Source organism: Calidris pugnax, unplaced genomic scaffold, assembly GCF_001431845.1.
Source record: "Calidris pugnax isolate Ruff unplaced genomic scaffold, ASM143184v1 scaffold188, whole genome shotgun sequence".
NCBI classification, from domain to species: Eukaryota; Metazoa; Chordata; class Aves; order Charadriiformes; family Scolopacidae; genus Calidris; species Calidris pugnax.
In genome coordinates, this window is record NW_015091257.1 from 2,415,155 (window position 1) to 2,429,396 (window position 14,242).

Here is a 14,242-nt window from a genome sequence, read left to right on the forward strand (position 1 = left end):
ATGCAAGCAAACAGGGCAAAGAATAACGTTTATAATTGCTGTAGTTATCATCTAAGTGCAATTACCTACAACTGCTGAAATAAATCACGTTTTAAAGCTATCTTTACAACATTCACATTTATCTTTTTTTTAATTATAGGTGTCTTTTAAAATGCCTCTTTAAAAAAAAAATAAAAGAGAGTTCTAGTTACCTTCATTTATTGACAGATGAAAATGAAATCCATATGCATGAAATTATCATGAGTATTTTCTCAATAGATCTTAAGTAAATAATTGTCTCCATTCTCTTTCCCTGCTTCTCCTTCCATCTAAACCGAGTGGTTCCTCCTTAAAAGACATAATGTATTTTCTATATTCCCTAATTTTTATTTTAAAATAATTGAACTAAAACTTTGCTCTTTCTGCCATTTAATTTTGCTTAATAAGTGCATATAATCATGAAATCCAAAGTATTCTCATTTCTAACAGGGAACTTCCAGGATTCTTCCAGTCAATAGCACAAACACCTTCTGAGAACAAACACCAGACAGATAACAGGAATAGATCACTGAGAAATTGCTTCCTCCAGAATGTTAAGAAAGTTGGATTAAAAATGCAGCTTTCTTCCTGAAAAGGGAGAGCATTTGTAATGACTGCTAACAAGAAAAAGAGCCCAAGCAGCTTCTGTGGAAGCATATGATTTGTCATCCACAGCACGGCATCAGAGAAAGGTGAATTTCTAGCCTTCATTATCCTCATACGGCTGGTGCTGTGTTGACAGGGGTTTCCCTCTTCATCTGCCTGGGGCTGTGCTGACAGGGGTCTCCCAATTAGTCTGAAGAAGAGTTTACTGGGTAGCATTCAAGGAAGCAAAGCATGACTGGAAGCAGCAGGCTCTAAGGTGCGAAGGGCTGCTCATTGCCTGCCTCTAATTGTGTCAGGGCATCCACCCTCTCCTGATCACCTTCATCAGCAGCAGTCAAATCTACCATACTCCCTCCATGCCTGTGGTGTAAACTCTGATCACTAGCTGCTGGCGACAGCTTGTTTTTCAGATCATCCTTTCTCCTGACTTTGTATATCTAACATCCCTGGAAAAACAGAACCCTCCCAGAATCCAGCTACATCTTCCGGATATACACTCCTGTCATAAGCATCAGCCTCCTGGCAGAGACTTAAGCAAACCGATCCTTTCTTGCCTGCTTCCCCCACATTTTCAGCTTTGCTGCTGCTTTCATTAACTCCTCATAACATGCTCTGAGAATACCAATTTTTCCAAGGCTAGAAGGAGAGATGAGCTTCCTTGTTGCATTATTCCTTCTGCTACAAGCTGGGTCTGCCTGTGTTATGTTTGAATACAAAGTGTGGAGAAACAGCAGCAAAATAAATTGATTTCACAGATCAGGAAAATATGTCTGGAGAGATGAAAGGGGCTGGGGTTATTTTTCCATGCATCTCTGTATTTCCATGCCTTGGATACGTTTTTGAGGAAAGTTTTTTAGAAAGAAACTGGTTCTTCAATTGGTCTGTGTCTTTTTTGACATGATCCCCATCCTACCATCTTCTTCCCATCTCTACTCACTTCCTAAAATAGACCCATTACCACAGAAAAGAAGGTGAAAGAAAGACTCAGTCATTGATCTAGGATGCCCTGATCAAAAACAGTATTGGGGAAATCAAGGTTAGAGCCAGTATGCACTAACAAGCATGGATATGTCAATGGTTATGTTATGGAAGTTGCTGATTTTCCATCAGTGTTGACTCCTGTAGCAGATGTGCTTCAGGACCACTTGACACCACTTTTCATGGCTAACTTGTGATTGCACATGCATCTTATTTGGCCTGGAGATATTTCTGGCCATGACAATTTTTTCAGCATTTTGGTGGAGGCTTCTGCACAAATCAGTCTCCATAGAAAGTAAAGCACTATGAAGATGATGAATGTAGTTTAAATATTCTTAACCTGTCAGCTATAAATTACATGGTGGTGCTGTGAGAAGATGTGGTAACATGAGTTCAATTATTCCAGTAATGAAAAGGAGATAAAACAAAATCCACAGAATCTCACAGGTTGCCATGACAATTTGGCTTTCTTTGATAATAGGTTCACCTCCAAAACAGCAAAAAATGCATATATTATTTATCCATGTTTGCACTATTGGAGTTAAAGTCAGTGGTACACTTTGAAAAGCTATATGTTTCAGTCTATGAGTAAAGCAACTAAGATACCAATTACATGTTAAGTGGAAAAGCCATTAGTATGTTCAGTGAAAGAGAACAGGAAGTATTACCTAAGATGAATACAAGGATACTTTCTACTAGGCTCTTAAAGAAATAACTTCAACAAAATTTGTTCTTGACTTGTTTTTTCAAAGGCACATAGTACCAGTCTTACAAAAAGCCAACTGCTCAAGATGCATTGTAGAATCTTTGATAGTATACAAGTCTAAAACCTGCAGAAGATGTGAAAAGCTAGAGTTCCGACAACAAAATAACCACCAGGCCAAAAAATAGGAAAATTTAAAGGCAATGAAATACATTCATGAGAGGGAAAATGAAGGTGTTGACACAGACTTTGGTTAAGAAGCTCCTGAGTTCCGGATTGCTAGAACATGGATGTCTGTATCACAGAACACACACTTGGTTGTCATGGCTGTCTTCTTCCCATGCTGTCCCCTTTGCTGCCCCCTTTGCTGCCTTACTGGCACCTCTGGGAAAGCCTCCAGGACCTGCTGGAGCCTTGCCCTGCTGCAGCATGGATATTTTTACATAACCTAAAGCAACCTGACAGGGTAAATACACTTGATGGATAGCAATTTGTTCAACATGGGTGGCTTGAAGCCACAAGGTCAAGATTTAAGGTAATCTACTGCCTTTTGTCATGCTGGGGAAGTGAAAGAAAACAGACATTTCTGTAGATAATGCACTCTTAGTTGTGTTGAGGGCTGAACAGCAGAGGTTTCATTTTCTTGTGGAACTACCGAAGTCTCTAGTTATGATATTTTCTAACACAGAGCACTTAGGGGACTAGAAGCAATTAGGTTGTATACAAGAAATATTGGATATCACTGAAAGAAGAACCATCATGAATTGTCCATTCTGTAAGTTAAATGAATCCTAGGAGTGATATACTGTCTAAGTAGATGTGTAGCCATTTCACAAGAAATATTATATCTTTAAATGAATTGAAAAGTGAAGTCACATGGTACTGGAGCAGAACATATTAGCAGTTATTTAACAGGTTGAAACAACTCCCATTGAATAGCCAGTACTTATCTCCTTTGATCTAAGTAACACAACCATTCTAAGAGTAGATGTCAGTGACTGTAGATTAAGGAGACTACCATTGAAAGGGTATGATGGTCTCCTGAAGTCAATTGCTTACTATTAAATGACAATGAATAATACCTAAAGTAATTATTCTGAAATTGAATCTCTCTCTTCTTAGTCAAAAATATAGGAAAACTCCTGAAGAACGAGAGTCTTGTGAATTTATTCCCGACTACATGCTGCTCATGCCAGGATAATGAGCTATGCCCTGGATAATACAATAGCAAGCTTTCAAGCTTACTGACAGAGTAATGAATTTTTGGTGAGGTGGCCATGGAATAAAAAAAAAAAGCAGAGAAAAAATCAGGGAAAAATATGAATTCAAGACTTATTGATAGAAATTTTTTTTCAGTGAAATTTGGAAAAAAATGTTAAAATATAATTTTGAATCAATTTCAAATAATGCTTTTAAAGAAATAAAATCTTTGTCACTTCCAAGATATTTGAAATATTTTTACTTACAATGATTATGGTGAAATTTTCCTGAGAAAAGGATCCCAATCTACTACCTGCTATAAAATCTACAAATTGGTGCTTTGGGCCACAAGTTCCGGAGCAGGAGCTGGTGCAGGGAATACAACAGGGCAAGGGTTTCCTTTCCTCCTCATCAGGAGGCAAATCAGAAGGTAGGATTAGGATGCAGACAGCATGGCAGCCTCATCTGTGGTCTTGATACTGCTCTGTGGGGACAGGGTGGCTCTGCCATTGTCACCAGGTGTTAAGGGCACAGCAGCCACATGGTGAGGAGGACATCTGATGCTTCCTCCCTCCTGAACTGATAGAGAGATATCAAAGTTTCCACAAATGAAGACAGTTTGACAAGGCTCCTGAGGAAAAATGTAGGGCTTTCTGTTAGAGGGAGAGGTTTTTCTATCAGAAATGTGACCAGAGGGCTTAGTCCAATACAAGCCAGACTCAAGAAGATTTCAGAGGATGCAGGGCTAGTGCTTGGAGGCTCTGCAAAGCTTGACTTCTTTCACTGTACCTCTGCATCATCTGACATAGTCTGCCAGCCAAAAATAATTAACCTTTAGATCAATCTCGCAGATTGGCACAGCAGAATTGGCAGTGAAATCTGCTTGGCAGCAAGACTTCTCATGGAGAACGGCAGGGTTTGTGTTTGTTACTCAGTCAGGTCCTTCCTTCTTTATTTACATCAATGGGAAATATACAAATGTGGCATTTTGAATTAACACATAGTCATTTTCTCCGGATTAGAACTGAGGGACTGGTGGGTACTTTTCATGCTGTGTTAGTGAGAGGGATAAACAAGGCCACGCACACCTTAGAGGAGTGCAACAGCAGGGTAGAACCTTAAACAAGGTGAAGACGACACTCATAGGAGGAAAACATCAGCAAAATAGCATCATGACCAGAGAAGTTGTTTTGTAATGCAAATTTCAAAATTTATAGGGATGCAATGGGAAAAAAAAAAAAGATTACAGCTGAGACAGTTATATTAACTGGCTATTGTTATTGTTAGGCTTTTAATTTTCTTTGCAAGCTACATCTACTATATTAATTATTAAATGAATAGGCATTTATTGTATTATGCATTAGAGAACAATCTAGCTTTAACTAGCATGGGTGTGCTATTGTTTTCTAGATGATCTGTTATTATGGATTGGGCTGTTTGAATATTTGTTGTTGGACTTCTGTAGCAAAAACTATTCTCTAACAAAAAGGAAAATAAATATTGGCGTGATGGTTAATTATGACTACTAAGTGCTAAATTGATAAAGTAAGACTTTCAGAAGCTATTTCTGCTGTAGAGGTCAGGTGATGTCTCATTAAATGCCACAACCTTTGGAAGGCATAATCACTTTAAAAATCCCACAGTAATTAAAAATTTGGGTTTTTGCACTGTAATGCACTAATTTTAGAAGTACAGTAGCACACACCACATTAGAACTATTGTCCCTTTTAAAAAAATCTATCCTTTTCAGCTTCTTACATCTTACACCAACACCCCTCCTCCGCTCTTTTTTTTACACTATATTGGTTTGCACAGTTTATTCAGATCATATGTAAAGCAGAATACTCCTGTGTATGGACCTCAACTTAGTCAACTGCATCTCTGACGCAGAGAGACAGAACCAATCAGTATTTTTCCCCATAGGAAAAGAAAACGTGAAAAATCATAATTTTGCCGGTATTATGACTAAATTTTTGTGTGCCATATCACTCTTTAGCTGAATTATACCACCAAACCCATTGGGAAAGCATCAGATCAGGAATTTAGAGATTCCCAAATAGCTCTAAATCAGTGAACAGATACTGTTTTGTGGTACCTTTTTTATGAAATGCAATACTTTTTTTTTTTTTTTTTTTAATTTCTAGATGGCTACCCTAAAGAGGAAATGATTTACAGATGGAGAAAAAACTCAGTGGAGGCTGCTGACCAGAAATCTTGGAGACTCTATCAGTTTGATTTTATGGGTCTGAGAAATACTTCAGAAATTGTGAAAACCTCTGCAGGTGAGAATGATTCAAATGACACTGCTTGTTTTGGAAAACAAATTATTTGAAAATATTTGTTCTAAGTTTGCTTTCCTTCAAGTGCAATTTTATTTCAATGTGCACTAATGTTCAGATTAAAGCCTCCAAAGTGCAGGTTTCACAACTATTGACTTTGTCTAGATTTTGATAACTTCCTTTTCTTTTTCTCTACTCTTTTTGTAATTTCACAGACCATGGAATAAATGCTATCTTGACATAGCTATTTATTATGCAGTTGAAGTTACTATATGATTCTCATTCCTCAGCTAAGTTTATTAAGCCATTCCTGCATTGAGACATATGTTTTCACTATAAATTAGAGGAAGAATTTGAGCACAATGGTAGGGTTTGTGAAATTAAACACTTTCAACAGTAATCATTCAGCCACAAGTTCAATATTTTTCTTAATATTTCAAAGGAACTCTTTATTACTCAGCTGATGGATGCCTTTGCTAGTGACCTCACCAATTGATTGCCATTAAAATTTACTGATAACTATTTTATTTCTTCAGAATTCTTAGTGTTTCTTATAATAACATCAACATAGGAAAAAAAAAAAAAAAAGAGATGTGTAAATAGAAAAAATTATTTGAACTGTATAAATTCTCATAAAATCCACACAATGTCTGAACTGTATGCACGACTCTGCAGTAAGTTGCATGATTCCCATTTGGTGAGTCTTCTCCCAGTTGCAGAAGGAACTTGCTAGAAGCAATCTTCCACTTAGCTAGAGGTGAATTTTTGAAAAATCTAATTTATGTATTTTTTCAAAATGTAAGCAGAGCTATGTTTTGTTATTCTTTTGGAAACACTGTGAATAATAGTAATAATAAAAAATCATTAATCTGTTAAACTACTGCTGTTGGATCATGGACCCCCCCCCCACTAATATCAGTAATGTATTCTCAGGACTGTATAGCAGTTTTGGTAGCAATGAAGAGCTAAAGCTTTAGCGAGTATATTGGGCTGATAATTTAGGAGAGCAAAACGTTGCAAACAACACACATGTAAAAGCTCACTTCTGTTATGGATAGAAATCCTTGGAGTCTATAAGTTTCTCAGGAATGCTAATTTCTCAGGTGAGTCAGCCCTTAGTTGAACCAGGAATGACAGTAAAGTAACAAACACCAAATCATTAAAGTATCTGTGTATGCAGGTGTGGAACTCATTGGAAAGGATGGTATGAATAGGAGAGAAAGCCCTGCTCCTTCTTCTTTGCTCACATCTGGACTAATGCCATTCTGAGGTTGCATCAAGAGCTACTAAATATGTGTACAAGAATTACTGAGTCAGCCATATTAAAATGTTGAAATTGTCTTGATCAACAGATCTATTAAACTCTTCCTTTGCACAGGACAGAGCCATTTTTATAGAGGTTTCATTCAAGTGAATAAATAGTTCATGTAGAAAAAGAGAAAATGTATTTCCTATGCTCTTTTTAGTATGTGCCCAGTTCTTATTAAGATGACTGAATCTGCATAGAATAGACTCTCTGACTGTATTTAGGTTGTACTTTAAGGTACTGTTAAGGGGAGATTTACTGAACGTCAACAGTTTTTACTGTTAGGAGCAAACTCAGGGCCAGGACTCAGGAAAACTAACTGGTACATTGGAGAACCTTGAGTAAGCCCTATGCTATAGAGCAAGGATTCCCACAATGGAGGGAGAGGGGCAGGACATAACCCACCTATGCAGTATCTCTCAGAGACAAAATTTATGGTGATTCTGCCACTACCTGCTGCAAGTGTCTAAGTATATGTGATCAAGTAGAATGAAGAGGCATCTGTGTTATGGTACACGCCTATTTACCAAAAAAAGTAGCCCTATCCAAGTTTGAGAATTAGGGAACCCCCAAGGCTGCTGCTTCGTACAACGTGGAAAATTTCTGATGAAAGGAGGCAGCAGCTGCTGCCTACAGGTATCCCATCTCCTTTACAGCCGTGCCACAAGGGCTACAGGCAGTCAAAAAAAGAGATGCCAGGTTCTGTCATGGAAAATCTGTGGCATATTTACACTAAATCTGCCCGAAGAGGAAGACTGCACTGGAGCTGTCCCTAGGAGCTTATGGGTATAGGACACATGCCCCCCATCCCCCAACTTCGGGCTGCTTCCCAGAGAGACCAGTTCCCACTGACTAGCCTCTGGGACTGTGTAGGGCCCCTCTGAGCCATATGGGAGCCTGTAAAGGGCCCCACCAGCCACCCGAGTCCTTCACAGACTCAGGACAGAAAGGAAGAACAGCATTGTTGAGAGTGCTGCGCAGGGAATCATTCAGGGTAATGAGATGGAGTTGGGAAAATGAAAGCAGGCCAGATACCAACAGCAGCTTCCTGACAAAGAGAGGTAGTAAACATCATCTCTTCCTCCCAAGGGAAATAATGGAAACTACTATCATACAGGGCATGCAAAAACAGACTAGGAAAAGCATGGGAAAATGAACTGCAGGGAGCAGTCCTCCACTAGCAGGAGATGGATTCAAAGCTCTAACATCTTTTTTTGCTTCTGACTTACACCTTTCCACTGGTTTATAATCCTATTACTTCTCACTAAATTGTGTGTTCGTCTATAATGTGAGAGCTGCTGCAGTGTTATCTACCTGTCACCAATTCAGAAATGCCTCTTTTAGCTCCTTTTGAGCAGAGTTTTGGCTACAATGAAGAGAGGTCACACTGACCACAGGGCGACATGCTGCTGTTCTTCCAGCATTTGCGTAAAGCCCTTTCTTGGTAGTCACAAAACGGCTAGGTTTAGTACTCAGCAGAGTTCTGCTATTTGACATTCTTTAAGTCTTTCCAGACCTTTTTCAGACATCTAAATAACCTTTATGTTAATCTAGGGCAATTTCATAGGTACACAAGTCTGTCAAATAGACTGTAATCTAAGCAAGATGAGAAATGTCATGTCTTGCCTTGAACCAGCAGTAGCTTAAAGCATTGTCACAGTGGTGTGCTTTATTCTTGCAAGAAGACTAGCCTCTTTTACAATAAGCTGGCAGCCAGAGAAAGTTTTCATTGCCATCTGGAAGAGGTGTTCAGCTTCTTCTTGAGGATTTTTTTTTTTTAATTTCACGCTAAGATACAAACACAACCAGATAAATATCTACTGCATATGGTGATTACATGGAATACACAGCAGAAATCACTGTGCTGGTGCTGTGGTCGTGAACCTTTATCTTACACTCTAAGTAAGCTTTCACTGTCAGGTGATATCAAACTAATTCACAAGTACTGAAGGATTCCCCTGTTGCCAGCTGGCAAGATACTTAGATAATATAGCAAGAGCATTTCTCTTGTTACAATGTCAAATAAGGCTGACAACGATAATTAAAGTAGAGGGAATACTAAGCCACCTGGCATTGAGCTGTGAAAAAAAGAGGAACTGCATATAAGGAGAAAATTCTCAAATTTTAAAACTGCAATTCAGCCAACAGAAGAGTGGTCAGGAAAACAGGAGAGAGAAAGAGGGAGAACATCATCCTTAAAAGTATCCTATGTGTATTTGCAGTAAACTTTAACTTTTTGAGTCCCAGCCTTTCCAAGTACACTTTTTTTGTTTGTTTTTTTTTTGAAGGAGGGGCAGAGAGAGTGTGTGCTGGTGGAACAACCGAAAAAAAACCAAAAAGAGAATAATGAAAGAATCCAGGAGTAAAGCTCATGGAGTGAGCTTAGTGTTGCTTGCACTTTTCTGCTGCAATCTCCCCCAGGGAAAGTCTATTCATTCTTTTTAAACCACTCAATTTTTTACACTGCTAGATAAACACAAAGACCTTGTAGCTACTGAATCTAATTTTCATTTACTTGAAAACTTCTTTGCATCATACAAGTCCTATTTGTGTTCTTCCTCAGATGCCTTTAGCCTGGGAGATTTTTGCAGTCCAAAGGAGCATTTGCATAAATAAGTTCAAGATAATTCATCAGAAATAGAAAACACCATTAAAGTGCCCTATTTAAAAACTTTAATAGCTGATCATTACAAATGAATCATACAGAACCAGACAGAAAGTACTGTTTCAAACATTCTGAATAACCCCCAAGCACCAATACCCAAACCCAATAAATAGGCATAACTACCTCCATAAAGAGGCACACCTTTCCATATGTACAGGTAATGGATGGCAATTAGTGGAGTCTGCCTGTCATATGACTTCTAATTTTCCTCATATTTTGAAATAGCTGTTTCATCATGTATCTCAGCTTACATGTTGCACTCAGCCCTATATCACAGGGCTGCAAAGCAAGGTTAATATCTGTTGTCACAGATTCAGATACAGCTCTTTGGGACAATGCCAAGAACACCACAATTTAAAGTACATACTCTGTTGCAGGGGACTCAATAAATGGCAAGTAAAAAACTACCCTAGAACAAAAATAAGAATGCTTGTCTTTTAAGAAGACGCAAAGACCTACATAAATAACTATTGGCAGAAGAAGGGAGGACTAGAAGTATTTTTATAGGAAGGCCAAATTTCACTGGGGTAGTCCAGTCAAGTCAAGCAACAGATCAGGCTGGTGCTCCTTGACTTTGTCAGATGGACACAACTCGCAGAGATTTAGCCAGGGGAAAAGATGTTCATGGGCCTAGCTCTTCTTCTAGGTGAACAAAGAACAGCTGGCTTGAGAAAATGTTTCAAAATCAGAGCTTCTTCTTATTTTTTGCTATTAAATACTTCCAGGTCACTTAGATGTAGGTACAGAGGGCCCATGATGAATACCCACACAAAATGAGCCAAGATTGCCTAGTCACAGTATGGGGTTCAAGCCAGCAGTCCAGCCATCACCCCACAGGTCCCTGTTGATTGGGCAGGATCACCACCCAATGCAGGTATCGGATTGGCAAGGCAAGACCAGGGTTGGCAGCAGTCAGCTAAGCCCCTCAGCTTGGGGAAGGGGCTACAAGGGGGGCTGGCAGAGGAAGATGGTCAGAGGCTGATCAGGGCAACTGGAGCCTTTTGGTGCACTCACAGCCCTGAAAATGAGTGGAAAACAATGCACGAGATGCCATAGTTCCTGAATGTGGTTGTGTCTGTACATGGTTGTTTATAATGATCTGATTCAGTCACACTCTCTCTTGTACCAGCTAACTGATCTGAAGACATCTATTTAATGAATATTTATGAAGCTCTTTTGGTTTTTAAAGTCATTGACATTTTTTAGTGTCCCACTGAGTCCTGATGGCACATCACAGAGTACTTGTCATCTTGCCAGTGTGTTCTTCCCAGGAGAAATGTGACTTTTGTGGGATTTTTTCCTCAAACTCCAAACTCAGTGGAACCTTAGCTGGCTGTGCTGCACAGCCTGCCTTTTAATAGATGGCGTCCTCAAGCAGCAAGTGGAGACTCAGATAAATGCATGGCATCATTTGAAAACAGTGCCTATTTTTGCCTACCTGGTGTTGCAGGAGCTTTGCCTCTTCCAGCCAGAGTATCATATAATCTCAAGTGCTTTAATGGTGAGGCTTTGATTTACAGCCCTCAGCAGACATCTGTTCTGGGTTTCCATAATTCCAGACAGTGTCCCCTTCTCTTTCAAATACTGTCCCATCCTCCCCTTATCCTGCCTTGCCTGGCTCCTAATGTGAGTGCAGAAGGGGAGAAAGAATTTGTGGGGCTTTGTTTTTGGGGGGTTTTCTAACCTGTCATGAGTAGAGTAGCAGCTGGATTCCAGCATCTCACAACCTGCTTTCCCTTGATGCCAGATGATATCTTCTGTGTGTCAGGCATTTGTGTGTGGAAAAAGTCTGTTTAATACTCCCCAAAAAGGTAGAACAGGAAATGGGTTTGGTGGGAGAAATCTCCATTGTTCTGCTCTCCAGTTCTTCAGTTCTCACTACCGGAGGCAACCCATTCTCACAGTTTTTGTGTCTTCCTTTGTACCAGATAATTGTCATCATAACTCTCTTTGGGTTCTTGAAATTTGTGGTCTGAATTTTAGACCTTGCAAACCACAAAAAAATGTGCTAACTTTTGTTCCCAAGGTTCATTAAATCCGGTTTGGGCTTTCAAATTCTGTTTCTGTCATTTATAAGAAAATCTTAAGTCAGGAATCAAACTAAAATCCTGTGTTGGTTCTTGAAGCTAAGTATAAGTTAATTTTTATAGGTGGTATACAGGACCATAAAGAGACAGTCGATGACTGGGATGCCACTCTTCACCAGAACCTGCTGCCCCCATCACACTCCTTTCTGCTTTCTCACCTTACCTACACAAACATACACATACAACTTCTCAAAATCCTTGTGCATCTTTTCCACCTAGGGGCCCTTATTCCCAGGAGCTCCAGCATTGCCAAATTAACAGGTACCAGGAGTATACCTTTTGAAGCCCTTCTTGCCCAACTCTTCATCTCCAGTGCTAAAGTTACCTCAGCTTGCTGCCTTAAGACAGGCAGACACACACACCATACTAGCACTTGCAACCTAGTATTCGATCATCTTTTCTTTATTATCTGTGGCTTTCTCCACAGCTTTGTCCTTAATGAAATCCATCAGATCAGGTGCAAGAACATAAAATCCCATCTAGGACTTCAAATAGGTTAAAAACACTACTTGGTACTTGAAAATAATGCCTAGAACTGACCCACAGAACTGACCTGTGGCATATATAACGAATTCACTCTCTTACTTTTTCACAGTTCAGTTTTCATAGTTCATTGTGAAATATGACTCCAATAACATCTTTACATCCAGAATGTTTATACAGCTTAAAATTACTTTGTGTGCAGCACCAAATGCACAGCCTAGATTTGAATTGGCTATCATTCTTTGGCTCCTTTCAGAGGAACAGAATAATACTGGAAGTCCTTGCCACTACAATCATCTCTGAAACGAGGGAATATCGTAGGATTTCTTTTCTAGCAGTAAACATCAGTTTATGTGAAAACAGAAAACTAGCTTGATTATAAGAAGATTTAGCTATAATCTTTTTGTTGACAGAGTTTTTATCTCTGATACAGTATTTGCAATAAATCAAATCCTGGTTTAGCAGAGATAATCAACAGTGGCTGTATTGACTTTAAAAAGATATTCAGATGTCAAATAATAATCAATCAGAATGAACATTTAGAACAAACCATAGTCTTTCTATGAAAAATTTCAATTACTATTTTTGAAAGCAATTCATCTTGCACTGATATTGTAAAATTCATGTAATACATTCTGATAAATTTGTCCTTAGCCACTTGGGTTAGAAATGTAATAATTGAACAGACGATTACTAATTATACTTCTATTAAAGTGTTTTCCTATGTTGGTCACAAGTTTGACTGACACAGGAATAAAAGCTTTTATATTGCCCTGCAAATCCAGCACTTGTTACAAGAATGTCCCATAAAGCTCACAGTAATACAGCTTCTGAAGACAGTAATTTATAACTTGATCAACAGCTTACTGAAGTTAATGGAAGTTTTCCTGATGCTGGCCTGGGATCAGATCTTGAAATGCAGAAGCCTGGAACTGGCTATTTAATATGAGTAACTCTTCAGTCACTAGAAACTAGAGAAAGCTCAGCTTATTGATATACCAGTGGGCTAAGTATGACGTGCTCTAGAAACACCGTTCTTCTTCTGTTTACAAATAGTACAAAAGATTATTAGAACAAGGGAGGGGAGAGGATGTTATTGCTCTCCATATTTTTTAAGTTCAGCAGAACTGCATATATGACTGGTTTGATGTTTATACTTTGTCTTGTGAAGATAAATGCTTAGTGTCCTTTATATAGGCCCTTACTGCTGCAAATTGAGAGAGAGATTAGAAATAAAGTGACTTGACTTTATGGTAAAAGCAAAATTTTACAGAAAATAGACAGTGGGAGACTTGAGGCAGGTATTTGTCTGTGTTTTTTTCTTAAGGGAAAATTTCAGTAGGAACTTATTTCTCCCTAAAAAAATACCCAGTTACAGAACCACAAAATCACAGAAAGATATGGGGTTGGAAAGGACCTCTGGAGATCATCTAGTCCAACCTGCCTGCAAAGAAGGTCCTCCTAGAGCAGGCTGCACAGGAACTTGTCCAGGTGGGTTTTCAACATCTCCAGAGGCAGAGACTCCACCACTTTTCTGGACAGACTTTTCCAGTGCTCTGCCAGCCTTAAAGTGAAGAAGTCCTCTTCATGTTTAGATGGAACTTCTTATGTACAAGTTTGTGCCCATTTCCTCTTGTCCTGTCACTGGGCATCACTGAAAAAAGACTGGCCCCATCCTCTTGACACACACCCTTTAAGTATTTGATCTCACTAGTTGTCCTCATTAAAGGACCTCAAGTTGTCATTTTTAAAGATTTTCACTTTGTATGGAAAAAAGCCCACACAGCCTTTTCCAATTAGGCTTTTCTTCAGATATCTATTTTTATCTGATAGGTCCATATTTGGAAGTTTTGTATGTGTCTAACTTTAAGAAGTACTTGAATCAATGCCCTCATTCACTCATCCATTGGCAATGCT

At 38.9% G+C, this 14,242-nt stretch overlaps 1 protein-coding gene across 1 annotated transcript in view; it reads left to right on the plus strand.

Moving 5' to 3' along the window:
- GABRG3 (gamma-aminobutyric acid (GABA) A receptor, gamma 3) overlaps window positions 1-14,242 on the plus strand; it is a 322,700-nt gene that overhangs the window by 259,239 nt on the left and 49,219 nt on the right. The window contains exon 7 of the mRNA XM_014960137.1: window positions 5,650-5,787. Within this exon, the coding sequence (XP_014815623.1) occupies window positions 5,650-5,787 (138 nt within the window). The remainder of the gene's footprint in view (window positions 1-5,649; window positions 5,788-14,242) is intronic.